This window comes from Orcinus orca, chromosome 2 (assembly GCF_937001465.1).
Source record: "Orcinus orca chromosome 2, mOrcOrc1.1, whole genome shotgun sequence".
NCBI lineage: Eukaryota > Metazoa > Chordata > Mammalia > Artiodactyla > Delphinidae > Orcinus > Orcinus orca.
Genome location: NC_064560.1, coordinates 158809008 through 158835774, shown reverse-complemented (window position 1 = coordinate 158835774; position 26767 = coordinate 158809008). Strand labels below are relative to the sequence as shown.

Below are 26767 nucleotides of genomic sequence, written 5' to 3'. Positions count from 1 at the left end.
CTTTAAATAAAATAATTGTTGAACACAATGAAATTAATGAAGTCTCCAATGCCCAGGACAGATTATGTGAATTGTGGAGGGACAATGTTCTTGTTCTTTTTGAAAAATGAACTATGCAACAAACTTCCAAAATTAACTGCTTTACTATATTTTATTGATATAAATACAACTAATTTCAATAAGCATCAGCTACCATTCTACCATTACACCAAAGGCAAAATGATTAAATACTAATGTGAAGTATAATTACAGAAACGCTTGCACTTCTACTAAAGTCATCTCTAACACCACCCTATATACTTTGTACAGTTTGCTTGTAATTGATATTTGAAAAGAAGCAAAGCTGAATTTTAATCAAACTTTCATTTCTCAGTGGAAAATGCTCTCTTCATCAGAGGTGGTTGAGCCTTCCCGACATCAAACATCATTTCCAAAGGTGGGTTATTAAGAGAACACCAATCAGGTATACGGCCTGTCTGGTTATAATATTCCTTTGAGACTGAACGGCTCCCAAGTATGTCTTGCAGTGCTCCAAAAATAGCTCCTGTGTGGTAAACATATTTTTATAGCTGATATGAAAACTTTTACTGGAAAATTTTATGTACACATACGTCCACTTCATTATAAGACAAGAGAGAATAGGTAAAATTCAGTAATGCATATTCACAGTCTTCAAATTAATTCCGGTTAAGTTGTTCTATATCCTATATTTTGAAAAACAGGCTAAGCCATAACTCCTGTGTTGAAACTAACTTAAATGTTCTAAACTAGATTATAGTGAAAATGATAAGTATTACTGTGTTTAAATGCAGGTAGAGTGAGGTAGAGTAAGGTGGAAAGTATTTTCAACTCTGTGTAAACACAAGAAATAATAATCTTAGTTTTCTTTGCCACACTCTAAGATTATATGTCAGTAAAAAAACAGCAGTGCAAAACTCAATAAGCCAACCATAGTATCCTAAGAGTCTATGCTGAAGACCTTATAAAGACCCACAAGGCAGTTTCAAAAAAATAACTTAGTGACCAAATCCATTCTTCCTAGATCAAAATTACGTTTTGACCAAATTCTACTTTATAAGAAATATAATACGTATCAATTTAAATCTCAAGACTTGTTTTTTCTCTCTAAATGATCCTGATACCTATGAGCTGTAACTGCATCATAAGACACATATCAGAACTTACACAAATATACACATCTATGATTGTTCTCTCTTCAAAGTAGTCTCTTTATTAGGCTATTTCCGTATTTCAATAAAACTAATAAAACTATCATTTCCTAAAACATTCAATAAACTCAGTCACAAAATATAGTGTAATTATAAAATAAAGAGATCAGTTTTCATATATGGCTCACAAATTAGCTTTGTAAGGAATTAAAACAAGGGTTTTAAGCAATGGTAGCATAATTAAAATAAATGCATAGCTATCACTATCATTATGTGGGATGACTTTAATTGGACAGAGTTCACTGAAAAAAAATAGAAGTGCAAATGATAAGAGAAATAAGTATATAATTCTGAAAACTAATAATTTAAAGAAAAGTAAATGTTCAAAGAAAATTATTTAATAGTTCTATTAGTTTACTAAGTACACAATTTCGAACAATGAATCATCTGTTCTAATATAACCATTAGTAATGTCATTCAGGAACCAATTACTATATAATCATTATTTTTAGAAGTGAAATTCTTGGGAATTCCCTGGCAGTCCAGTGGTTAGGACTCCACACTTCCACTGCTGGGGTGCCCGGATTCAATCCCTGGTCGGGGAACTAAGATCCCGCAAGACATGTGGTATGGACAAAACAAAAACAAAGACAAAAACAAAAAAGAAAAAAAAGCAGTTCTTACCTCCCAACCAGGCTACACAATTAGCCTTTGCAGGTGGAGTATGAATTCGGAATGTCTTGGTGCCAAGTATTTTTTTATATTTTGGTTTTTCTACCAAATACCTTATTTCTGCAAGTAGTCTGTGGAGGAATCCTGGCAACATAGACGTGCCACCTATGACTACCAAGTTCTCTGCTAGTTGCTTCCTAGTGTCTATTGGGCACTGTTATTAAAGAGAAAGAAAAAAGAATTAACTATAAATAATGCTGGATTGAATTTAAGAAAATATACAGATTATTAGGTAATCATTTGTATTACAAAAAAGGGCCACAGCAAGGTTTCTTTTCTTTAATTAATTAATCTATTTATCTACCTATCTATCTGTCTTTGGCTGCATTGGGTCCTCGCTGCTGTGTGCGAGCTTTCTCTAGTTGTGGCGAGCGGGGGCTACTCTTCATTGCAGTGTGTGGTCTTCTCATTGCAGTGGCTTCTCTTGCTGTGGAGCACGGGCTCTAGGCGCATGGGCTTCAGTAGTTGCGGCACACAGGCTCAGTAGTTGTGACGCATGGGCTTCGTTGCTCCACGGCATGTGGGATCTTCCCGGACCAGGGCTTGAACCCGTGTGCCCTGCACTGGCAGGAGGATTCTTAACCACTGCGCCACCAGGGAAGCCCTTTTATCTTTTTGTTTTTTTAATTGGGGTATAATTGTTGTACAATGTTGTGTTAGTTTCTGCTGTACAGCTAAGTGGAGTTCCCTGTGCTATACAGCAGGTTCTTATTAGTTATCTATTTTATAATATTAGTGTATATATGTCAATCCCAATCTCCTAGTTCATCCCATCCCTCAAAAAGGGCTACAGCAAGGTTTCTTTAACAAGAGTTTTTCAAGTGGCAAATAAACCCCATGATAATATTATCATGTACTTATATAAATCCTTAAAGATTTAAAAAGCTAATAGTGTAGACTTATAAATTCCACAGGGAATATAGTAGTAATATGGGAGTATTCTCATTTTCAGGGTAGAATGACTGAGCTATGCAAAGAACATGAGAAGAAATAACTTTCCATTTCTTTTTTAGTAAGGAAAACATGTGGAAACCTGATTTTTCTAAGGTACTATATCCACTATATCCAGAGCCTGTTATCGAGTGGGAAGATAACATTCTTAGAAAAATTGTTTCCACATCAGTTCCCTCTAAGCATCAGGAATGTTACAGTCCTTAAATGACGTTATGTTTTTCATAAAGTCCTCAAGTAGAGCCATAGAGGTAGACAATATCTCCCAAAGTGATAGTATTTTATAGGAGTTCTATGGTCCCACAGTCATTAAACAAAAGAGACATATACCTTGTGGAATGAAAAACTTAATACTACACAAACCTACATTTGAAGAAACTACAAGCCATACTAGGTACAAAATAAAAATCTGTTATCGTTGTCATGGAAAAAATGCATGATGTGTCTATAGAGCATATTATCCCGGATTTGAAATGTTGTGGGTACCATATATAAGTGCCAAAGTAAAACTCATTAACTATAAAACTTCACATAAAAGCTAAAAAATGTAACTAATGGCTAAAATTAAAAAGACAGACAATATGATTTTTAAAATTTCTCTGTAAAAGGCTGTATTCATAAATTGAAACCTTTTACAAAATAAAAGTACCTGCATAAGGGAATCCAGTATTAAAGTGGCAACTGATTTCTCTTCATTATCTTGCTCAAAAAGGATTTCCACAACCGAATCTCTAATGAGATTAAAAACAGACAGTGTTTTGTTGGCATCACATAATATGACATAGTACATACCATTAGTTCTACTGACATATTTTTAGGTACCAGTACTATATTAATGTAGAGTAATGGTTAAAACACAAGGTGTTTGTATTTGTAAATGAGAAAAATAATAGCACTTGCCTCACAGGTGTTGTGATAGAGATTCAATGAGTTAATAGAACAGTGCCTGGCACATAGGAGGTACTCCCTAAGTACTAACTATAACTATTATTATTATGTATAGATTTACAAATATTTTGTCCACCTTAAACCTAATAACAGAAAAGGAGCGAAATTGTGTAACAGTTGGTAGAATTCAACAAGCAGATCAGTAGTGATACAACAGATTTAAAACCAAACAAGACCCTCCCCCACCCAGCCCAAAGTATTTCTTTGTTTTTAAAAACAATACATGGCAAAGATGGCTAGTTGCCTAATAAAATATTCATGTGCCTGTTCATTTTCAAATTAAAAGATATAGAACTATTAGGGTTATTTTTGGTAGCAAAAGGAAGATCTTTGTTGTGATGGAATAGTTCTATATCTTGATCGTGGTGGTGCTGATTATGGAAATCTACATGTGATACAATTACACAGAACAATATATACACATTGCACCAATGCCAATTTACTGGTTTTGATATTGTACTATAGTTACATAAGATGTATCCATTGGGAGAAACTGGGTGAAGAGTACATGGGACCTCTCTATATTATCTTAGCAACTTCCTGTGAATCTGTAATTATTTGAAAATAAAAAAAGATAAAACTCCTATAAGCTGGATACAATGCCCCTCCCCAGTTGAAACACTGTATTTATCAGCCTCCCTTGCAGCTAGATATAGCTAAGTACCGGACAATGAGATGGAGGCAAAAGTAGTATGTGGGACTGCTAGAAAGTCCACTTTAAAAGGAGAGGAAGCATTTTTCTCTTTTCCTTCCTAGGATTGCATGCTTGAAACACGGATGGAGTAGCTAACTTTACCAACTGCCCTGGACCCCAAGGACAAGGGCTACACCTCAAAGATGATAGGTGGAAGGAAGCTTGGGTCACTGGTAGCAGTTATCATACCATCCTTGGACTATCTACCTCTGAACTTCTTTTAAATGACAGACAAATTCTATCTTGTTGAAGCCACTATTTTCCGGTTTGTATAACTGGTAAACAAACTGAACCCGAACCAATGCAATATAAAGCTATACATATACATACAATATCTTTTAAAATAAAACTGGGACCATACTATGCATACTACTTTAAAGATTTCTGAATCTTTTTCAAAACATAAAATTCTCTTCCTGATATTCAACCTACTTCCTGTCAATTTTGTTAGTACAGTATACTGAGGTCTACAGTATGCTGAACACTCACTCACTCATAGTTAGTTAGTCACTTGCCTCTATGCCTGCGTACTTGTGCTTCTACCAGTTGAGCTAAATACTCACAAAGCATCAGTTTTCTTTTTCCAAATCTTTGTCAGTTAATTTGATATTGAAATGACATAATTTAACAATTATCACTTAAGCAATGAAATATTACGGTAGAAAATAAACACTTATTTTCTTCTCTTATTCTGGGCTCCACTAAACAATCAGGAGAAATTTTTACGTAGTAAATTAGTGAATATAACTTAACTAAAAGGTAAAATGATAAAAACTTACTACCAAAAAGTGTTACATTCTGACTTTTTTGTTTCCCCAACCTACTATCTTTAACATCTGTATATTTATGTTCATCCTTCTAGTATCTCAACCTCTATGTTAATTATCTCAAAATCTAACAGGATCTTCTATATTTATATAATTCTTTTCTGTGCATCTTCTGATCTAATATTTTACAGATGAAACTTTTATAATACAAATTTTATATAGCTTGGGTATAAACAAAAATTACATTGTTACCAGTATAATCATGTAAGTCCTTGACAACTTATATTGCATCATCAGACCGAATAATGAATAATAAAAAGGTGAATTACTAACTGGTCCTAAAGATTTAGTATATTTGGAAGAATGCATTCTTTCTAACAAGACAATGTTTTAAAGCAGGAGTCAGCAAACTATGGCCTGCAAGCCAAATCCAGCCCACTGTCTGTTTTTGCAAATAAAGTTTTATTGGAACACAAGTCATGCTCACTCATTTACACATTGCCTATGGCTGATTCTGCACTCCAACTGTACAGCTGAGTAGCTGCAACAGAGACCATATGGCCCACCAATCCTAAGGTATTTACCATTTGGTCCTTTACAGAAAAAGTCTGATGAATCCTGTTTTAAAGTATCATACTTTATTCTCCATCTCAAAGAATGGTTGATTCTGAATTACTTTGAAGAACAGAAAAAAATTTTTTTTTAAGTTTTAAAACATTAAAAAGTCGAATAATAAAAATAAACACGAATGATGAGGCTTAATGAAAAACACATAATTATTAAATCAACAATACTAAAGGCTTATACAAATATTCAGGCCAAAAATTTATTTTAGTTCATTATTTTGCTCATAAAAATTAAGGTCTAACCTGATTGATCCAAGGACATGTAAAATCTTCTCTCCATCTAATGGGTAGTCAACATTTGGAGGTGGTGAGGGACGCTGAAATATAAGTATCATAAGCATAAGTATACAAATTACAACCTCTGAAAAAAAGAATATACATTTATTTTTAGCTTACCTCAGTATTCCCATCAATATTAAATTTTGCTGCTTGGATTTTTAGTCCACGCTTCAGATCACTAACAAAGCAAGTGCGCACTTAAAAGAAAAGGAGACATTGTTATGGTTTGTGATTGAGTCAATGTCCCAGTTAAAACAATTCTATTCAAGTGGACATGTTAATCATCTGTTCCTTCCGATTTTATAAACTATCTGTCTTTAGTTGTTATGGTTTGTGATTGAATCAATGTCCCAGTTAAAACAATTCTATTCAAGTGGACATGTTAATCATCTGTTCCTTCCAATTTTATAAACTATCTCCGTCTTTAGTTAGCTTATGACAATTTATACACATATAAAAAACTTTTCATTCACTGAGGAATCATAAGACATGTTCCATGTTCGTCTTCCACAAAGCCACATTAAAAAAAAACAAAACCATATTTGAGGAAACTTATGTTCTTTGATATTCCTTGTATAAAGAGTACCATAATAAAAATAAATTTTACCATCATGAAAATGTAGCCATTCTAATTGAACAGCATATCTCTTTGAACCAGATAGATTTATATCTAATCTTACTTATCTATCCTATTCTTTTTTAAAAATGTTGGTTGGTCAGAACACAAAGCTAAATTTTGGTCTTAGTTACAGTAACACTCCTTAGTTTAGGGTTTTCTGGCATGATAATTTTCTCCCTCTTGCACACTATATCTTCTTTTCTTTCACTATGAACATTTATTCTTTTAAAGATTATTTCTGTTGCAAAGTACCTTTTATAATAAGCGGGTGCAAATTATTTTCAGAAATAGGTAAGGAATAAAAAATTTTTTCAAGTGGAGACAAAATTGATGTTGAGGGACTTCCCTGGTGGCTCAGTGGTTAAGAATCTGCCTGCCATTGCAGGGGACATGGGTTCCAGCCCTGGTCCAGGAAGATCCCACATGCCACGGAGCAACTAAGCCCGTGCACCACAACTACTGAGCCTGCACTCTAGAGTCCGCGTGCCACAACTACTGAAGCCCGTGTACCTAGAGCCCGTGCTCCACAACAAGAGAAGGCACTGCAATGAGAAGCCAGTGCACTGCAACGAAGAGTAGCCCCTGCTTGCCGCAAATAGAGACAGCCCATGTGCAGCAATGAAGACCAAATAAATATATATATATATATATATATATATATATATATTTTTTTTTTTTTTTTGCGGTACGCGGGCCTCTCACTGCTGCAGCCTCTCCCATTGCGGAGCACAGGCTCCGGACGCGCAGGCTCAGCGGCCATGGCTCACGGGCCCAGCCGCTCCGCGGCATGTGGGATCTTCCCGGACTGGGGCACGAACCCGCATCCCCTGCATCGGCAGGCGGACTCTCAACCACTGCGCCACCAGGGAAGCCCCAAATAAATATATTAATTAATTTTTAAAAATTGATGTTGAGAGCAAGAAATCTAATGATTTGGTTAATGACTTGCAAAACATGCTTACATAAACTTATATATTATACAAAATTCTTTTCATTTACTAATTCAAAATATATTTGTTAAGAATCTACAATATGCCAAGAACTGTATAGCGCAGGAAACTACATTCAATAAAATCTTGTAATAACCTATAATGGAAAAGATTCTGAAAAAGAATATATATAACTGGGGACTTCCCTGGCAGTCCAGTGGTTAAGACTCTGTGCTCCCAATGCATGTGTTTGATCCCTGGTCGGGGAACTAAGATCCCATAGATTGCATGGCACAGCCAGAAAAAAAAAAAAAGAAAAGAATATATAAAGCTGAATCAGTTTGCTGTACCCTGAGACACTGTAAATCAACTATACTTCAATTTAAAAAAAAGAGTTTACAATATGCTAATATGCTAGACAGTAAGCTACGTGCTCAAGTTACTTACATATTTTACACTTTAAGTCCTCATAACTAAGCAAGGTAAATACTTAGACTTCAACATCTTACATACTTGGCATATGAAGGTGTTCTTCTTTAAGGAAACCAAATTCACTGAATTAAAAATCTAAGAACAGATAAATTACACTTAAGGATTTTAAAATAATTGAAAAAAATGTAGGTACTACATAAGTAACTAATATAAATGAGTGGGCAAGAGTATGTGTACGTATTGCATATTTGTTTTTAATAGAAACGGGTTCCTACTGTACATATTATTCAGCAACATGCTTTTTCCCTTAATACATTATGGATATCCTTCCAAATCAATACATCTAGCTCCTCCTTTTAAAAAGCTATATGGTGGGACTTCCCTGGTGGTCCAGTGGTTAAGAATCCACCTTGCAATGCAGGGGCAACTAAGCCTGTGCACCACAACTAGAGAGAACCCACGCGCCGCAACAAAAGATCCTGTGTGCCGCAACTAAGACCCGACGCAGCCAAAAATTAAATAAATAAATATTTTAAAAAACAAATAAATAAAAGCTATATGATATTCCTTATTATGAAGTCACCAAATTTCATTCAACATACCCTCTTAGATAGGATGCACACTTTTCAATTTTTATATATTTGTCAGAATGCTTTCCAAAGAGTTTAATTTTCAATTCTTACTAATAGCAATATATTAATTTTCCCATAATCTCATGAATACTAAATGTCTATCTTTCAAATTTTTGCCAATCTGATGTTTCCCTGGGTAATGGGAAAGTTGAACATCTTTTCACAAGATGGAAGCTATATGGAAAGAAACATTCCAAGGAATTATCAACTGTTACATCATAGGGGATAGGACTGGAAGAACAAAAGGGAAACTATTTATTTCACTTGAGATATTTCTGTATTACTTGAGCTTTTGCAATAAGCATGTACAAATGACTGAAATTTTATAATAACTGAAGAGATTTTAGGTAATTATACAACATAAGTAAGCAATATAATGAAGAACAAGATCCATTTTGCAGCCCTAGGTCTAACCCTACCTATTGTGTGACACTGAACAAATCACTTAATATTTCAGGGACCCAATTGTACCAGATTATCTCCAGGTCCCATTTAACTCTAAAATCCATTATTGTCTAATTCTCTATTAAATATTCTAGAGTATTAATTTTACATGACACTTTCAGTAATGAAGAACATTACATTATAGTTTAACTGCTTTTCCTTTTAGTGAATCAAAATACCAGAAAACTCAATTTAAATATTATCATAAAAATACACTCTAGTAAAGGAGAAGTAACATATCTTATTAAAGTGAATCTAATATACTTTACCCAACTGTAGAATTTCTGAAGTCAGTAAAATGACTGACCTTATAAAAATGACCTTTAAAATACTAGAGTTTAAAAAAATGCTAAACAACATAAAATCAGTGGCTTTCATAAGTAATGTAACTGTTAATTCATACTGTGAAAACTACTAATTCCCTAGTAACTCTCTATACTCTATCATTGAGAAGTTTCTTCAATAATACATCAGGCTTCCCTGGTGGCACAGTGGTTGAGAGTCCGCCTGCCGATGCAGGGGACACGGGTTCGTGCCCCGGTCTGGGAGGATCCCACATGCCGCGAAGCAGCTGGGCCTGTGAGCCATGGCCGCTGAGCCTGCGCGTCCGGAGCGTGTGCTCCGCAACGGGAGAGGCCACAACAGTGAGAGGCCCGCGTACCGCAAAAAAAAAATAATAATAAATAAATAAATAAATAAAAATAATAATACATCAAAAGTAATGCCAAAAGGGAATTCTCTGGTGGTCGAGTGGTTAGGACTCCATACTTTCACTGCCGAAGGCCTGGGTTCCTGGTCAGGGAACTAAAATCTTGCAAGCCACATGGTGTGGCCAAAAAAAAAAAGTAATACCAAAAGCTTCCATAAATCTGAAGAAAAACCAATATTTTATTTACGTTATTCTATAGCCTAAATGTTAAATATTTTTAGGATATTACATTATGAATTTAATATATTTTATATCTGTGTAAATACTTAGAAACACTTGCCCTCCAAATGAATACTTAATGATGAAGGGGACAAAAATGGGAACTTAGTTTACCTTTAATGTCCTCCAAGATACCTTCTGGAATTGAACCTAAAACAGAAATTTTTATTTAGAACTACAGAACTTTATAAGCAGAAACAGTCTGTAAAATTGCATTCACATTTCCATTTTCCATTTCAGCAACCTAAAAAAAAATTTAAAAGTACCATAATTTTTTAAAAGCCAAATAAAAAAATCAACTTTGCTTTTAGGGAAGAAACTTCAGCATTCGAAGCTAAGCCAAAGCACGGAAGTTGAAGCCAGATGTGCACAAGGTGCTGAAGAAAGTCACTAATACTCATAAATTTGATAAAAATAAGACCTTAAAAATATCATAGAATAATTGGCAGTAGATAGGAATTGACCAAGAAAATATTTTCTACCATAAAAAGATTTGCTGGTTATCTGTGTTAAAGTACTTAGAAGAAATGGTAGGGCTTAAACATGAGCTATTTACTTTTCTTTTACAAAAAGTGAAGTTTCAAGTTTGCTTACCTTTTCTGTGATAATAAATGACTGTCAGTGACATGCTAACCTAATACATATTTGTAAAAAGGATCACACACAGACTTTTAATTTTTTTCAAGGTAAACGTGACATTTTAAAAAATGAGTGAGAAAGTAGCTATTCAGAGAAACCTATATAATACAGGATGACTTTAGAAGATAGTATTTGCATATGTTACCACTGTTATGTGATTTTGTTGCCAATAAATCTAGGTTTCCAAGTCAGACTCAGAAACAAAGTTTTCTAAGTTTAGAATCTTCTAAACTCAGAATTTTTAACTCATTGTTAAGTATGTAAAAATATTCTGATTGATCTGTAAGAACAAATTATTTATATCAATGAAGACAGAAATTTATAGCTACAAAAGGAATCATGATTTAATAAGGGTAATCAGGCACTTCTTCCATCTGGAGCTACGTATCTTGTTAGCTACATCTTTACATTATGACAGCTACTGAAACTAAGAATTAAGATAAAATTAAAACCACACTTTCAAAATGTTAAGCCATAACTTTTTAAAAATAATAAACAATATTTAATCACATTGCTTTTCTGAGAGGGAGCAAAAAAAATTTACCATTAGTAAGTATGACTTGAGAATTATTATTTTACCTTTATTATATTGTCCTTTCCAAATTCTTACCTCTGTGTTTTGTAATATAGTAATAATGATACACATATAGTTTATAAATAAATATAGACATAAATATGTATTGTAGGTACATGCTCAAAATTTTTTTACTATGCCGTCAGTGTGTGATCAAAAAGTTTGAAGACTCCTATTGTTAAATGTTAAAATTTATCTCACAGGGGGATAAAGATTTCCAAAATGATTTAAACCTGGCTATGAATAGATAAGAGAAATGTAACTAGATTATAAGAACCTGCAAATTTAAGAATAAGTGCTAAAAACCGTAACTTTTCACATGTGCTAAACTCTCTCTAGGAATATTCAAATAAATTCCAACATGTGCCAGAGACATTTGGTAATATGAAAAACAGTTTTCTTTAGGCAACATGGAAGGCAGGCTTCAAAATAAAGGGCTTATTTTAGCTGGGCGTAGATGGTGCTTTGGGAAGGGACTTTTCAATCTTAGGGAATAATCACAGCCATTTAAACTTTGCAAATGAGGAGTAGAAATAAGAGGCATTCACTGGCTCTGGCTTTGAAAAATCATATTTAAATTTCAGCTAATTAAGGAGAATAAGAAGTACAATATTTTATATATAATTTACTTATCAACTGTACACTTTTCAAATCAATGTACTTAAGTTAGTCTTTGTAAGTTTTAAGGTAGTATATTCATTCTTTTTTGAACTAGGTTCTAAATACTAAATGAAAGAGGCTCATTCAAAGTTCACTTAAGGATATCCCAGTATATGTAAGACTTATATCTAATCTTTGCTAAGGACCTTGACAAGAGATATTTAAAATACATTTGCATTTCTGATCCTCCTAAGTGGATCCTTCAGCAAACAGTGATATGATTTAATTCCTCAATTATTAGGATTGCAGACTCAAGATTTTGGGGGCATATGAGAGGGAAAGATTAGAATCACAGTCCAAGACAGTTGGTTAAAGAAAGGGGTGTCCAAGAACATACAGTTTAGAATTTTAAGGAAATGTCATAGTTTTAGTGAAGAGCTTTATTAAAAACATCTGGGAGACTTCCCCGGCGGTCTAGTGGTTAAGACTCCGCGCTTCCATTGCAGGGGGCATGGGTTTGATCCCTGGTCTGAGAACTAAGATCCTGCATGCCGTGGCATGGCCACCAAAAAAAAAAAAGAAAACAAACTTGGGATGCTACACTAAACTTATTACCTTTGGATATCTTTTATTAACTAACTGTCATCATGATATACTAAAAAGGTAACAAAGTTTATCTGGAATAGAAAAATAATAATCTGATCTACAGAATGAAGAATGTGCTATTACCTTAACTACCTAAAGAAGAACAGGAAAACAATATATGCAAGGATAAATGTCCTAACAACCCACCTTTCTCTTTCCAACATTTATTCAGTGCCCAGGCACTTGAAAAATAAATAAGACACAGATTCTCAAAGTCTATTGAGGGAAACAGTTATCAGGTAAATGAGGCTGTTATATGTACTATAATAAATACTGCTGAGGGTGTAACAGAGAAGGGAGCAATTTATTCTGCTTAGGGAAAATGAGGAAGGTTTCACAATCGAGATGATCTTTCAGTTGAGTCATGCAGAGGGATCAAAAACCCAAATAGGTAAAGAAAAACATCCCAGGTAAAGAAATAGTATAAATGAAGGCACAGGGTTGTCGAAGAACAATGGTGCCAGGAAGATGTATGAAATTTACTGTAGCTGAAATAAGGTGCAAAGGGTTGAGTTTAGTAGTTAAAGCTAAGAGGTAGAATAAAGTCGGATTGTGAAGAAACATGCATATCAAACAGATAATTTGGGTTTTAACCTGTGGAGGCCAGCAAAAATTCTCAAGCAAAAGAGAAATGTAATCAGATTAATTTTGTGAAAGTTATTCCTGCTAACAGTGTGAAATAGACTAAATGGGTCCAAAAAGCAGGCTCCTGTAATAATCCAAGCAAGAAGCAATGAGGGCCTAGTTGACGTCTTTGTTTTCCGATGTTCTGTGTTGTGGAGGACAGAAAAAAAAGAGATGAAAAAGAGATTTCTGAGGGAGAATTGAAAGGACTGATAAACTCCCAGTTATCTAAAATGGGAGCTCAGTAAGATATTATCTTTATCTAACCATGATTTGTTAAAATGAATTTAGGGAAAGAGATAATGTATTTACTTCTGGAAGTCTTAAGTTTGAGGTGCCGAGAGGGATGCCTAGTTTATATCTAATAATCAATTGGAATTATGAATATGAAGTTTAGAAGAAGGGTTGGGCCCAGTGATACACTTAAGAACCAACAGCATATTGATGTAGCTGAAGTTACGGGAACACATGAGATCACTTTTTTTTTTTTTTTTTTTTTTGCGGTACATGGGCCTCTCACCGCTGCGGCCTCTCCCGCTGCGGAGCACAGGCTCCGGACGCGCAGGCCCAGTGCCCATGGCTCACGGGCCCAGCCGCTCCGCGGCACGCGGGATCCTCCCGGACCGGGGCACGAACCCGCATCCCCTGCATTGGCAGGCGGACTCCCAACCACTGCGCCACCAGGGAAGCCCCATGAGATCACTTTTAAAAAGACAGTAGGAAGAAAAAAAGAAACAAAAAATAAACCGCTAGAAGAATATCAGCAGAGAAAGCAAGAACAGAGGAAATTAAGAAGGAATACTTGGAGAAATAAGAGAAAACCATAAAGGAAGAAAAGTCCTGAAAGCCAAGGGAAGAGATAATAACAAGAGTATATGACAGGGCTTCCCTGGTGGCGCAGTGGTTGAGAGTCCGCCTGCCGATGCAGGGGACACGGGTTCGTGCCCCAGTCCGGGAAGATCCCACATGCCGTGGAGTGGCTGGGCCTGTGAGCCATGGCTGCGGAGTCTGCGCTCCGCAACGGGAGAGGCCACAACAGTGAGAGGCCCGCGTATCAAAAAAAAAAAAAAAAAGAGTATATGATAATCCAGATGCAAACTATTATATATAGGATGGATAAACGACAAGGTCCTACTGTATAGCACAGGGAACTACATTCAATATCCTGTGATAAACCATAATGGAAAAGAATATGAAAAAAGTATATATATGTATAACTGAGTCACTTTGCTATGCAGCAGAAATTAACAACGTTGTAATTCAACTATACTTCAATAAAATTTTTTTAAAAAGAGTATATGATAATCCATAATGTCAAAAGTTCTGGAAAGAATGAATAAAATTCAACTACTGGGTTTGGTGATTAACAGCTCAATGATGACCTTATAATTGGAGCCATGTCACCAGAGTGATGTGAGAAAAAGAGAATAGCTATGCAATGGGGGGGGGGGGAAATGAGTTGAACGAAAAGGGAATGTAAACCACTCAAAGTTTATAATGATTTTACCCATCACAGAGGGAAGGCTCTGTTCTTTAGCAGCACCTGTGTCAACAGTACATTGTTCCAATAGTTGAGTTTCCAACTCCCTGAAGATTAAAAAAAAAAAAGTTACTGGAATTACAATAATGCAACTGATGTCCTTTTCTTATTTAATACTTTTACTTCATAACAGATCATGATGCTTTAAATAAAAGTGGTTTTACCCTTAAAAGATGAATATATTCAAGGCTAGTAAAGAATGGAATAAATAACATTAAATGTCCATACTACAAGTCCTCTATTGATCACTGTAAAAAAAATTTGCATTTTTTTGGCACAGGTGAAGCAAATGTGCTAAATGCCAAGAAACTTACTTGTGAAGAGCTTTTCCTCCTAGGGGGAGTGCTCCCCAACAATTCAGTACTGGGATTCCTTCATATATCTATAAGGCAGTCAAGGGTATTACTATTTTAGGAGGTAAAATGTGTTTCCCTCAGTATTTTCTTCACCTCTGCATTATTGTTCTAAATCAGCTTGGCTGGCAAATTCTTATTTCTTTTTTTAAAAAGAGTTACAGAAAAATCAAAGAGTCTTTTTCCTTCTCCAAAGAAAACAGTTAAACATATACATACACACATATACACACACACACACACACACAATTCATTCGTTAGAGCTTGGGTGTCCAACAATGTAGCCACTGACCACATGTGGCTATTGAGCACTTGAAATATGGCTGGTCCGAATTGAGATGTGCTGTAAGAATAACCTCCACAGCAAACACAGAAAACTTAGTAATAAAAAAAAAACCTGTAAAATATCTCATTATAATTTATTATATTGACTATATATTGAAATGATAGTATTTTAAATACATTGGGCTAGATAAAATACACTACTAATGGCCTCTCCCGTTGCGGAGCACAGGCTCCGGACACGCAGGCTCAGCGGCCATGGCTCACGGGCCCAGCCGCTCTGCGGCATGTGGGATCTTCCCGAACCGGGGCACAAACCCATGTCCCCTGCATCAGCAGGCGGACTCTCAATCACTGTGCCATCAGGGAAGCCCCTGAACTTTTAAAATTTGTAGCTCTTAGAAAAATTTTAAATTACATATGTCTCACACTGTATTTCTATCAGAGCTGAGAGGATAGTGGACAATACTGTACTGTGGGTTTGCTACTTTATTTTATATATTGTTTTTGCTGATGTTTCATAAGTACATTATTTATGAAAAAGAAAAAAGTATATTGTTAAGAGCACTGGCTTTGGAGACAAACATGGGTTTATATCTTGGCTATACACTTAATATTAACTTGGGTCAACTACCATCTCAACTTTCAATCATATAATGAAGAGAATAATACTTTTGTTGCAGGGACTAACACACAAAATACTTTATATTTAAAAAAGCTATTGCCTAATTTAGTTCTTTAGGAGCTAATGATTCTTGATTTCCTTCCCATGAGTACTTCTTCTAATAAATACACACATAGGTCTCAAAATTGCAAGCGTCTTGCATTTATGTACTTCAAACTCCTTTTCAAATGTAGCAAATGTCTACTGTAACATTTCTAAGAGATGTTTACCTATACTCTACTTAAATTCTTCTAATGATGGGGAATGGATCAGTTTATAGTCAGTAATTTCATTGTGGAACAGCTTAAATTACTAGGGAGTTCTTCCTAATGGCAAATGATATAAAAACTACAGCACTTACTGTGCAATTTACGTGCGAGGTCTTATGCTAAATATTTTACATACATTATCTCACTCAAGATACACAATGCCCCTATGAGGCGGAATTATTATGATTCCCATTTTACAGGTGAGACTAAGCCCAAAAGAGATTAAGCTACTTGACCAAAATCATACAACTAGAAAGAAGCTTAGCTGTCATACTGCCCCCATCATAGCCTCAGGAAATAGATTGAAAAAAAAATCTATTTACTTTTCCACAGTGAGCCCTTCAGCTATTTGAAAGCAGATTTCACGTTGCCATTTAAGTTTTAACTTTTGATTTAACTTTCTCATTTATTTAAATTTTTTTATTTTTATTTATTTATTTTTCATTCCCCTATTCTACACTCCCTCTAGCCCCTGGTAACCACTAATCTACATCTGCCTTTTTTTCTTTTTCTTTTTTTTTTTGACGTGGACCATTTTTAAAGTCTTTATTGAATATGTTACAATATTGCTTCTGTTTTATGTTTTGGCTTTTTGGCCGTGAGGCATGTCAGATCTTAGCTCCCCAACCAGGGATCGAACCCGCACCCTCTGCACTGGAAGGCAAAGTCTCAACCACTGGACTGCCAGGGAAGTCCCTAACTTTTTCATTTCTGTTTCCAGTTATTCTCCATATGATCTTTTCTTAGAACTTGACTATCCTACCCATCTTCTTTGACACATCCTAATTAGCGGATATTCCTCTTAAAAACTGAACGTAATAGGTCTGATCTCTGGAGTTTATACTGGGACCAAGTCATAATGACAATTTCTACAAAAAGTAAATTTAAGTCTCACAATCCTGTGAATTTTTTCCATATGTCATATTTGTACATGATAACCCAAAATAGCTTGATGCAATAAAAACAATTTGTAATAAGCCTAATTATTCTAAAGTAGAGTAAAAACTGCAAAATTAGCTGGTTTACAAAAAAGATACAGGTAACACCAGGCTTTCCCTATATCCACAATCCAGGACCATGGCAGAGTTTATCCCAAGTGTAAGAAGAGCCATTAGATGACTTGGAGCAAGCAAGACAGATGGAACCTAGAAAACAACAAATCCAAAACAACAACAACAAAACCAGAATGAATGTCAGTAGTTGAAGGTGTTTCCCTTACATTTCAAATATATTTGAAAAAATTCATAATTATGATACCTACTCAACCATTTTATGGCACTAAATTAAGAATTAGTTGATTTATTTGAATTTACACAATAAACAAAATACACCGTAACAAACAGAAACACTCTTTAAGTTCTCTAAGTCTTTTCATTCTGAAATGACAATTATGAAGCATTTTTATTAATTCAGTTCTCTTTTGGAGGGAAAACTGAAAAGGATAAAAGAAGAGGTCCAGAAACATACATTCAAAGGAAGATGCTAAATTTAAAAAATAAAGAGATGCCTTTATCATCAAAATAGAAATACAGAAGAAGAATTCTTGATTGTCCTCATTCACAAAGTTCACAATATGAACTATATTCTAAAAATATTATAATATAGCAGTTAAAATTAAATTGAAGAACTACAAAAATCCTTAGCTCTAAGTGACATTTTTCAGTGAAAATTTGCCAGATCTGGTGACATCCCAAATATCAGGTAAATATTCAATCAAAATATGGAAGTCCATAATAACCATGTGGCAAACAAAATAATGGCTATATTTCCTTTATCTAAGTACAGCAGGTATTCTGGTTATACACCAGATAAGCATACTAACATAAATATAACTAAAATGCTAAGTTCAAGTAAAAATACAGAAAATCATCTATTTTATTCAGGTAAGAGCTAAAGTGACTTCCTGCTGTGTTTTGTGTTCTCCCTATTGCAAACCAAATTCCTGAATTAGTGACATCAGTAAGTACAGGAGGGTATGTAACCTGTTTCTCTGTGCCTGTCTTACCAAATTATAACTTAGAAATATTAACTGCCCTTATCTCATAAATACATTGTGATTTTTGATATATTTTGTGTTCAGTAGAATGTATGAAAATTACATTTACATGTGCTTAATTTCTTATATACTATACACATTTTATACATTCTTCTAAATTGCTGAAAAACTCTAAATTCCTAAGGCAGAGATTTTTTTAAAAAGTTAAATAATAAAGATTCTGGCCTACTATGAAATGTAATCATTTAAGTCATAATTTTGGTCTTTAAAATAATCTTGACTCCTATAAAATGAAAGCTACAAGTAGTATTACTAATATCAAGATATAAGAGTCACTCCTGGCACTGCCCACTTACTCTATGGGAGACATTATTTGAATACTCCATTTAAGGGGAATTTAAAGCCTAAAATGAAAGAATTGGAGAATTTAGAACAGTCAGCATAACTAAACAATGAAAACTAGAAAAGACCTGGAAGAAAAACATCAACTTCACAGCACAGAATATAACTTTTAATTTCAGAAAGAAGTCCCAAAACTTAAAACCTGTACTAAACTAAACAAACAAGGGAAACAGCAATAAAAAGAAACCTTCAATTATCTAAGTATTAGATGAAATGCTTATTACGCATGAAGTAACCACACAAAGAAAGAAAATAAACGGTCAATTTGTAAAGGATTCAGTTTATTTTGTCATCCAATTCCTCTTTCCAATGAAGGAAATAAAATGAGGACCTTTTAGTTTAAGCTTTGAGTACCTACTAAAAACAACAACATAAAAAACAGGTACCTCAAAATACTTGAAAAGAACACGAGTGAGTGTCTCTCTGAAGTGGGAAGGACATAATACCGACTCAATAACCACAACTCTGCGGTCTCTGGGATTCACCAATAGATGCCTGAAAAGTGATAGTTTTGTTTTAAAAGTAAATAAAAGTTTGTATTTATTTTGGTACATAATGCAATTTGTTAAGATTAGAGAAATCGTACCACCTTCACTTAAGAAGCTTTACAACAAAAAGACATCTTCATTTTATCTGTGAAAGATCACGTTTTCATTTTTTAAATTTTTAAATGTTTTAAAATTTTTTATTCAGCTTTGAAAGGTTATTTTCCATTCACAGTTATTACAAAATATTGGCTCTATCCCTGTGTTGTACAATACAGCCCCGAGCCTATCGTACACCCAGTAGTTTGTGCCTCCCACTCCCTCACCCCTATGTTGCCCCGGTAGCCCTTAGTTTGCGCTCTATCTCTGTGAGTCTGCTTCTTCTTTGTTATATTCACTAGTTTGTAGTATTTTCTAGATTCCACAAAGAAGTGATATCATATAGTGTTTGTCTTCTCTGTCTGACTTGTTTCACTTAGCATAATGCCCTCCAAATCCATCCATGTTGCTGCAAATGGCAAAATTTCGGGGGTTTTTTATGGCTCAGTAGTATTCCATGGTATATATCAATATATATGCCATAGAAAGATAACATTTTTGAACTCTTACTACGTGCCATGTACTGTGTCAGGAAATTTACATCTATGAACTCGTTTATCTCAGAAAACAAAAACTATAGCCTATTATGAATACTGAGTTGAGCCATTAAAAAGATATTTTCTTTTTTTAAGCTACAAAAGTAGTATATGCTCACAAGACTCCAAATATTATAGAAGCTTATAACTTGGAAAATACAAAAATACCATATACCTCTACTACCCAGAAACTTTCACTTACAGCAGTTTATAGATTTTCATTATTGTGTATGTATACGCATATATTTTAACAAAAATATTCATTCCATAGATGTTGTTCTGCAACATGTTTTCAATTATCAGAATATCTAAGACATCTTTCTGTATCAGTACATATAGATACAGAACTTTTTAAATGACAATATAGTGTTTCACTATATGGATGTACAATAATTAAATTATCCAATCCTCTTTATTAATAGACATTTGACTTATTTTCAATATTTCCTTATGCTTGCTAGTTTCCTAGTCTTCAAATATATTTTTGAAAAGATCGAAAATAAGAAAGTTAAAATGGCAATGGAAATTAACCTTTTTTTTGCATTAGAAATAATACAACCAAATATCAGTAGGATGGGCACTAGGAAAAGCTGGGGGGCGGGGGAAACACAATTGCATTTTACCTGAAATACAGTATGTGGATGAATTCCTTTAGGTAGGAATATAATTCTTCTGTATTGATATTATATTGTACAACTTTGATAGGCTATAAAAAATTAAAATGATTTATTAATTTATAATAATAAAATAATCTCAAACTAAAACATGCTTATTTATTTTTCTAATGGATTTTCTAAACAATTTGTATTGAGAATAGATACAAACATCAAATATAGATTAATCACTTAAATTAGAAATGTTTAAGAACTGGCATGTCCAAGATGACAAAATGTTTTGGTTTATGGAATAAAAATCTGTGTCCACAGTAAGTAAAGAGCTGTACTCATCACATTTTTCTTCCATCTGACATTATTTTGGCATCACCGATCAAAAGCAGCATCAATTAAAAAGCATCAAAGGCTTCCTCAAATACTCCAGACTTGGTTCAGTCCCTGTTATTTACTCCCAAAGCATTGACACTTTTTCTTTTGTAGCATCACCCCACTTAATTACTTGTAAAATGTCTACCTTCCCATTAGACCACAAACTCCATGGGGCAAGAACTACTTCTGGCTTGCTTATGATATATCCTCCTTCAACTGATACAGTGCCAGGAACAAAGTAAACAGCTCATAAATATGTGTGGCAAAAATGAAAACATGCACCATTAGCACTAAAGTAAACCCTACCAAACCATGGGTGCTAAGTCAACACTAACACATCACAAGGGCTCCATTTACTGTATCTTGCTCCAATATGTGCTTTTATGAAAACAAATATGCTCATATTTGTTAAATAAGGGAATAATGTCTATATGATGTGAAGGTTGTACAGTTCATATTAGGCAAGAGGAGCTGAAATGATGACAGCAGAGTTATAACCTTCATCAAGGTAAAGAAAGTCATCAACTCAGTGGTCACACAAATCAGCATTCTTTCAGATCTATTTTTAAAAAGTTTAAATGATCCCGTGTACCAGGGGCTCCCGTAACAGAGTGGACCCCTTCAAGACTCTTTATTGGGCTGCATTTCTTCCTGGTCCCACCTTAACAACAGCCAGAGAGGCTCAGAGCTCATTTTTATATCTGCATTGTCTCAGCACCCACCAACCAACAGTTTCAATTATTTCATTTTATTTTAAATATCCCCAAGAGAGTTTCCAGCCACACTCAATCGCAACTCAAAGCTATTCCAATTTTTTCCTGAGGTATTAATTTTTGTTTTTCTAATGCTCGGATTACAAAGTTTCATGGGTTTTAAATAATCTACCCCAACCTACTTTTCCCCAAAACCTGTTTTTGTTTGCTATCAAGAAGAGGTTTTTCAGGAATGCAAATATTAAGTTATGGTACAAAAATCTGTATTTGATTTTACAGGCAAATTTTATGGCATGTAAAATTATTCTTTCTATTGTTCTACAATTCCTACTCTACAAAATTAACTTTGGCAAGACTTGCTTTTAAAAACTGTGTTTTTCACAGGTCTTTTGAATTACAGATAAAGAAATGAGGACCTGGCTCATATTCTGAACAGGGTAAGAATAAAATGATTCTATAATTACATTACAAGGCTCAGGCAATTATTTTATTGAGCTCAAAAACTTTCTCTTAATGTTATATAATTTCATTTATATACATTAAATAGAAAAAGCAAATCTATAAGACAAAGAACATCCGTGGTGGGCTCGGGGTGGGAATGGGGATTAACTATAAGTAGGCATTAGTGATGCTACTGGAATGACAAAAATGTTCTAAAACTGAGCTGTGGTGATGGCTGCACAACTTGATATATTTACTAAAAATCACTGAATCGCACACTTAAAATAGATGAATTTTACGGTATGCAAAATTAAACCTAAATAAAGAATCAAAAAAGTTTTCTTGGAATACAGTCTAAGCTATACATTTAGCACTGTTCTAATCAATCTTATTTAAAGTCACATTTAAAAATATTTTACAGTACAGCATTTATTTTGCTAATTTGTCATAAAAAAAATACCTTAGGCATGCCAGCTTTTTTTATCACACTAGGAATTATGCATCTTGGACCAGTTTCTCCAGCAAATCCACATCTACAAATAAATAGAAAATTGAAACAATTCAACTTATTATAACATTCTTTTTATATATTTGTCACAGAAACAAGTTTTTCTGTATTTTTTTTCAAAGTAGTGGTCACAAAAACAACTAGAAACATCTCTGATGTATTCAAAGGGACAAAAAAACTAAGGAAAAGTTAGTACCATCTATTCATAATTATGTATTAAAGGTAAAAAATAAAATTGTTTCAAATTAGTGACAGTGAAATAAACCAGCGTATTATTTTAGGGTCGCATTTACTTTTTTTTCTGTTTTTAATTTTACTTGAATTTTAGGTAACACATCTCTACAGTCCTGAATCTGTACTCCACTATCTGACTTCATGTCTATAATTCATGTTACTCATAATTCCATCATTCTAATATCAGCTTCCATATTGATGCATTTCCTTTGGTCTAGTTTTATATGTGACATAATTATAATCACACTGTTCACACATCATGAATTCATAAAATAAGATTCTGCCCATATTGTTAGTCTTCACTGCTATCATTTTTTAAATTGCATAAAATATTTCATCCCTTTTAAAAAACTATTCTCCTTTCTAGAGTATTTAAGTATTTCCATTTCTGTTTCACGTAAAACAAAACTTTGCTAAAAATGTTGTTAAAAAGGATTGCCATGTAAGTTTAGTCTTAATATCTTTCCTTGTCCTGTCTGGTTTTCAGTACTGCTCTCCTCCTATTCCCAAATAGCTCTCTCCATCTTCTTTTAGTCACATCCCCATGTTTACTTGACTTGTACCAGTGCTCCTCAAATTCCCCAGGATGCACAAACTCATCTTATCACCCTCCTGTTGTCTTTGTCAATAACCGTCCTCCTATATAGTAGTTCCATTTCTCATTTCCACAGCATACCTAAAATAATTATCTTTGGGTGTCAGCCTCAAGGTACTTACTATGGTATTTAAATAAACCTTTAAAAATAAATAAAAATATATAATTATGGGAGCATCTTGCTTAGAACAGTAAGAGAATAACATGAACCAAGGACTATGTTTAATCTAATTCTGGAGCACCTGAAGTCCAATTTTCCTGTTTTTTTTTTTTTTTTATTTGGCAGCACTGGGCGTCTTGTGCGATCTTAGTTCCCCAACCAGGGATTGAACCTGGCCCTCGGCAGTGAAAATGCCCAGTCATAACCACTGGAGCGCCAGGGAATTCCCTCCAATTCTTAAATAGGCTCTTTTGACCACTTGTTCAACAAATAGTTATTAAACACATACTACATGTCAGGCACTGTTCAGAGACATACAAAATTTTTTCAAATGTTTCCATTTCAGATAGAAGATGCAATTCTGGCTGTCACGTTCCTTTTTCTTGAGAGCAGTACAAGGGCTCTCAATCCGGAGTCCAAGGACCACTGCGATGGTCCACCAACCCCTGAAATTGTGTGCAAATATTTTAAGGTTTGTGTATTTGTGGCTTTCTTTCGGTCGTCAAAGGGATCTATGCCATCCAAAAAGCTGAAAACCACTACTCTAGTGTTTACAAGTTGCCTTTTAAAATGCTAAATTTCCTAATCTAAGAGTTGGTGGGTGGGAGCAACGAAGACTCTCTAGAGAATTATCTATAGGGTTTCAATTTTTCATGCATTCAGCCTTCCTAATTCGACTTCCTACTCTTGGGAAGCAGTAACCCTGTCTTAAACATATTTGAATTTCCAACACCAATAGCATCCCTTTTCAATAAATGCTTAATAACGGAGGTCGTCATCAAGCATTACAGTTCGGTTGCCACCTCCCTAAGCAGATAAAGCCAGATAAGCGGGGCCTAGGTCATCGCTGTCATCCCCTGCATAGATGACCCCAAAGAGTCTGTTCAGTTTGGGGTGACGACCGGGGCAACAACGAAGGCAACTTTCCCGAAGCCTCCTGGGCCTCTCCAGGAGTCAGAACTTGACCGCTCCACCGGATTCCCGGGATTTGCATCGCCCACGGTGTAAGTAACAAGGGCCGTCATTTGCGGGTCCTGGGGGAAGAAGTGGAGACGGAACAAGCCGCCTCTGGAGCCTGCGACGAGGACCCGGGCTGGGCCTGGGGCTCGGCTACCCGCCCTCCCCTCGGGACGACGGCAGCTGGCGCCGCGACCACTCACTTGGTAAAAGACTCTCCCAGGTCTATCACGACCGCCGTTTTCTCTCCGCCGCTCCCCAGGCCCTCGTACAGCGGCATGGTAGTAAACAAGCCGGCAAGGAGACGAGCGCTGCCAGACCTCGGCTGCCGACAGCTCTCGGCTCTCGGGGGCGGGGCTGGGGCGACGGCGCGCAGGTGGTGGCGACGGCGGGGGCCTCGCGTGGCCGCGGCGCACAGGGCCCGGGCTGTCCCTGGCTGTGCCTCACTCCGCGTCGGGCTTTGAACCCTCGCAGGAGCCCGCGTCCCGGGGACTAGGAAGGTACGGGTGCAGGCAGCTGCTGATCTGGATGCGGGGGATGCAGAGGACCGAGGCGATCAGGCGCGCCGGGTGCCCCGAGTTGGGGCGGAGCCAACCCCTGCGTCCTTCCCTCCGGACACGCCCTCAAATGGCGCAGGGGCTGGGGTCCTTTCGAGAGCTTCTGTGCTTAGATCGCTGAACCTCTCCATTGCAGAGGACGCTGAGAGAAGTCACAACCCCAAAAGCTTTGATTCCTGCAGTCTTGGGACAAAATTTGCTGTGCCAGGTGTTTTGCCTATCATTTATTCTTCGCAAGAAATATCGGAAGTAGGTGTTACCTCCTTACGTGTTTGAACCGAAGTAATGTTCCCAGTGCCCCACCGCCAAGCCAGGATTGGACCCCAAGACTTTCTGATTTCAAAGCCTGTACTACTGATGCCTTAGAAAAGAACACGTACAAATTTTTATTTGGGGGTCATTCTGCTGAAAGTTAATTTTAATCTAGAAGAAAGCAGTAGCATCTACAAATCTGTCTGTGGAGGAACAATCAAGGTGGTTTAATGGAAGGAACATTGAATCGGGTTCCTGTTTACTCTAAAACTGAGGAACTGTGTAACCTGAGAAAAGTTAGGTTAGGTCTGTTTTCTTTCTGCTGAAATTGCCCGTGAAAACTGGAGTCAGTGGCGTAGGTTGGTGCCTTGTCTCTATGACTGTAGAAAGGGGAATGACCTGTTTTTCCCCAGTGTGTCTTTCTTACCTACTGTACGTGCCTGAACCTCCCCACCGAAGGATAAGGTCCTTCTATAATAAGAGTTAAAGCTATACAATGCGTAAGCTTGGTAAATGTGACGTTAGTATAATTCACTGATCAGTGGCCTTCCTGAAATTGAGTTGCCAGAGGTAAGAGGACGATGTTGGAGTTGTGAATGGGGAAGGAAACTTCAGAAAGGTTGAGAAAGGATGAAGCATTTTGCTAACTAGGATCAGAGTGTTGGAACAGGACTCATCTCTCAAATTCTGTTTCTGCCACCTTCTGTCAAGTCTCTAATACTTTTGATCATCCATTTACTTATATATAAACTGTCCTGCTACTTTTCAAGGTAGTTGTGAGGATCAATTGACATTGTATTTTGAAACTATAAAGTATTATTATCCATTCTGTGTTTTCCCTGACTGCTCACCAGCTGTATTAGTTTCCTAGGGATGCCATAACCAAGTACCACAAACAGAGTGGCTGAAAGCAATAGAAATATATCCTCATAGTTGTGGAGGCTAGAAGTTTGAGATTAAGGTGTCAGCAAGGTCATGCTCTCTGTGAAGGCTCTAGGGGGATACTTCCTTTCTTCTTTCTAGCTTCTTGTGGTTGCTGGCAACCCTTGGTCTTCCTTTGTTTGTGGATGCATCACTCCAATCTCTTGTCTCTGTTGTCACCTGGTCTTGTGTCTCTGTGCTTTCATATGACGTTCTCTTCCCATCGTTTTCACAACATTTTCTTTCTGCATAGCTCTCTGTGTCCACATTTCCCTCTTATAAGAAAACCAGGACTTCCGGGTTAAGACTCCGTCTTCCACTGCAGGGGGTGTGGGTTCAATCCCTGGTTGGGGAAGTTCCGCATTCTGGGCCATGCAGCCAAAAAAGAAAAGAAAAGAAAACCAGTCATTGGATTAGGGCCCCAATCCTAATCCACTATGATCTCATTTTAACTTGATTATATCTACAAAGACTCTATTTCCAAAAAAGATCATATTTTAAGGTTCCCAGTGGCCAAGAAATGGGGAGAATACTGTGCAACCCAGCACAACAGCTAAATGTTCTCCACAGCCCTGCCCTCAGACCTCT

At 35.9% G+C, this 26767-nt stretch overlaps 1 protein-coding gene across 2 annotated transcripts; it reads right to left on the bottom strand.

Annotated features, from left to right (window-relative positions):
- Positions 1–132: 132 nt before the first annotated feature.
- On the bottom strand, positions 133–24846 carry ACTR10 (actin related protein 10). Of its 2 annotated transcripts, XM_004279307.3 has the most exons (13): positions 24653–24846; positions 22456–22528; positions 20482–20564; positions 19125–19233; positions 17378–17485; positions 15087–15154; positions 14740–14819; positions 10265–10300; positions 6284–6363; positions 6131–6204; positions 3502–3583; positions 1854–2055; positions 133–544 (listed from the first exon to the last, which is right to left on the bottom strand). In XM_004279307.3, exons 1-13 carry the CDS (start codon positions 24727–24729, stop codon positions 363–365), a joined length of 1254 nt encoding a protein of 417 aa, XP_004279355.1. In that variant the 5' UTR covers positions 24730–24846; the 3' UTR covers positions 133–362. The 2 variants fall into 2 exon arrangements, with proteins under 2 accessions (XP_004279355.1, XP_049561585.1); XM_049705628.1 differs by lacking the exons at positions 19125–19233; positions 20482–20564 and having other exon boundaries at positions 24653–24811.
- Positions 24847–26767: the final 1921 nt, after the last annotated feature.